Below are 1,155 nucleotides of genomic sequence, written 5' to 3'. Positions count from 1 at the left end.
CTTCTCCCCGTTTGGTTCTTCTGTGTGGAACTTAGTAAATATTGATTGACTGAATAAAAACAAGATAATTTAAAAACAAGGAATTTCAGAAATAAACCAAAAATTTTCCTTTTTTTTGTGTGTGTAAAAATGTAGTTCTATTATTTTATACCACTTTAAAATTAGCATTAGAAGACTAGTTCCAAAAAAAATTCAATAATCAAGATAAAAGGCTATAAACCTGTCTCAGTTTTGTATTAAGATAAAGTATATTTTTGTTTTGGAGCAAACAAACTGTAAAGGATATTTCTTTTTCGTCGGATACCCCACTATTAAACTGGGAGTAAACATAGAACGTAGAGAGAAGGATGGGACAGAAAGAGGTTCATGTGTGCAGCCTTGTGGCGCCCCCTGGGTTAGAGAAGTAGGATTAAATCACCGCTGCAGATACAGAAACTAGTATCAGATAGTTTGGATCTAAACCATCAGGGAGTTGAACCAGCAACATCCACCAGGGGCTCCACTCGAAGCTCAGCAGGATCTGTTTTAAATTAGTATCTTTTAAACGTCTCAAAGAAGCTGGTTTGATGCCAAAATGGACTTAATGTGTGGATGGGGTTTACTTCTGTTGGTTTTAACATTTTTGAAAACAAAGAACAGGATCAGTTCTGATCTCCTGAGCTTTGATTGTATTCATAAACTGGTCATTTATGGAGCTACATCTGTAGTGGCTAACATGGCGTTTTTATGTGGATATGAAGGTGGATTGTCCAGGCCATGAAACATGAGCTGAAGATCCGAGCTGGAGACATGCCTCCTCAGGACATCTACCAGCTGTCTCCTGGTGACATCAAGCAGCTCCTGCTGGACGTCCTGCAGCCGCAGCACACTGGCAGGTACTGTGAAAAACGCACGCAGGATGCAGTACCGTACAACACGCGCGTTTTTAACTTTCATTTATGCCTTCATAGACATCAGCGCTTTAGCTTAATCCCTCTATTATCTTTATTATTTCATCTTCCTTCATTTTTTATCAGATCGTTTAATGGAAACAGGAGGGAATTATTAACCTTTTATCTCATCTAATTTAAAGGAATAGTACACCCAAAACATGATTAGCCTTCATTTTCTACTCACCCCCATGCTGAACAACACTCTGGAGTACTTTTTTGATAT

At 38.4% G+C, this 1,155-nt stretch overlaps 1 protein-coding gene across 1 annotated transcript in view; it reads left to right on the top strand.

Annotated features, from left to right (window-relative positions):
* The window catches only part of LOC107086109 (phosphorylase b kinase regulatory subunit beta-like), a gene marked incomplete at its 5' end in the record, with an annotated part of 27,299 nt that extends 26,234 nt beyond the window's left edge, over positions 1-1,065 (top strand). The window contains one exon of the mRNA XM_015376856.1: positions 741-1,065. Coding sequence (XP_015232342.1) covers positions 741-1,065 — 325 coding nt within the window. The remainder of the gene's footprint in view (positions 1-740) is intronic.
* Between the last annotated feature and the right edge of the window lie 90 nt (positions 1,066-1,155).

Source organism: Cyprinodon variegatus, unplaced genomic scaffold (genome assembly GCF_000732505.1).
Source record: "Cyprinodon variegatus isolate N-32 unplaced genomic scaffold, C_variegatus-1.0 Scaffold143, whole genome shotgun sequence".
NCBI lineage: Eukaryota > Metazoa > Chordata > Actinopteri > Cyprinodontiformes > Cyprinodontidae > Cyprinodon > Cyprinodon variegatus.
Note: the sequence above shows the minus strand (reverse complement) of the source record. Positions and strands in the feature narration are given on the sequence as shown.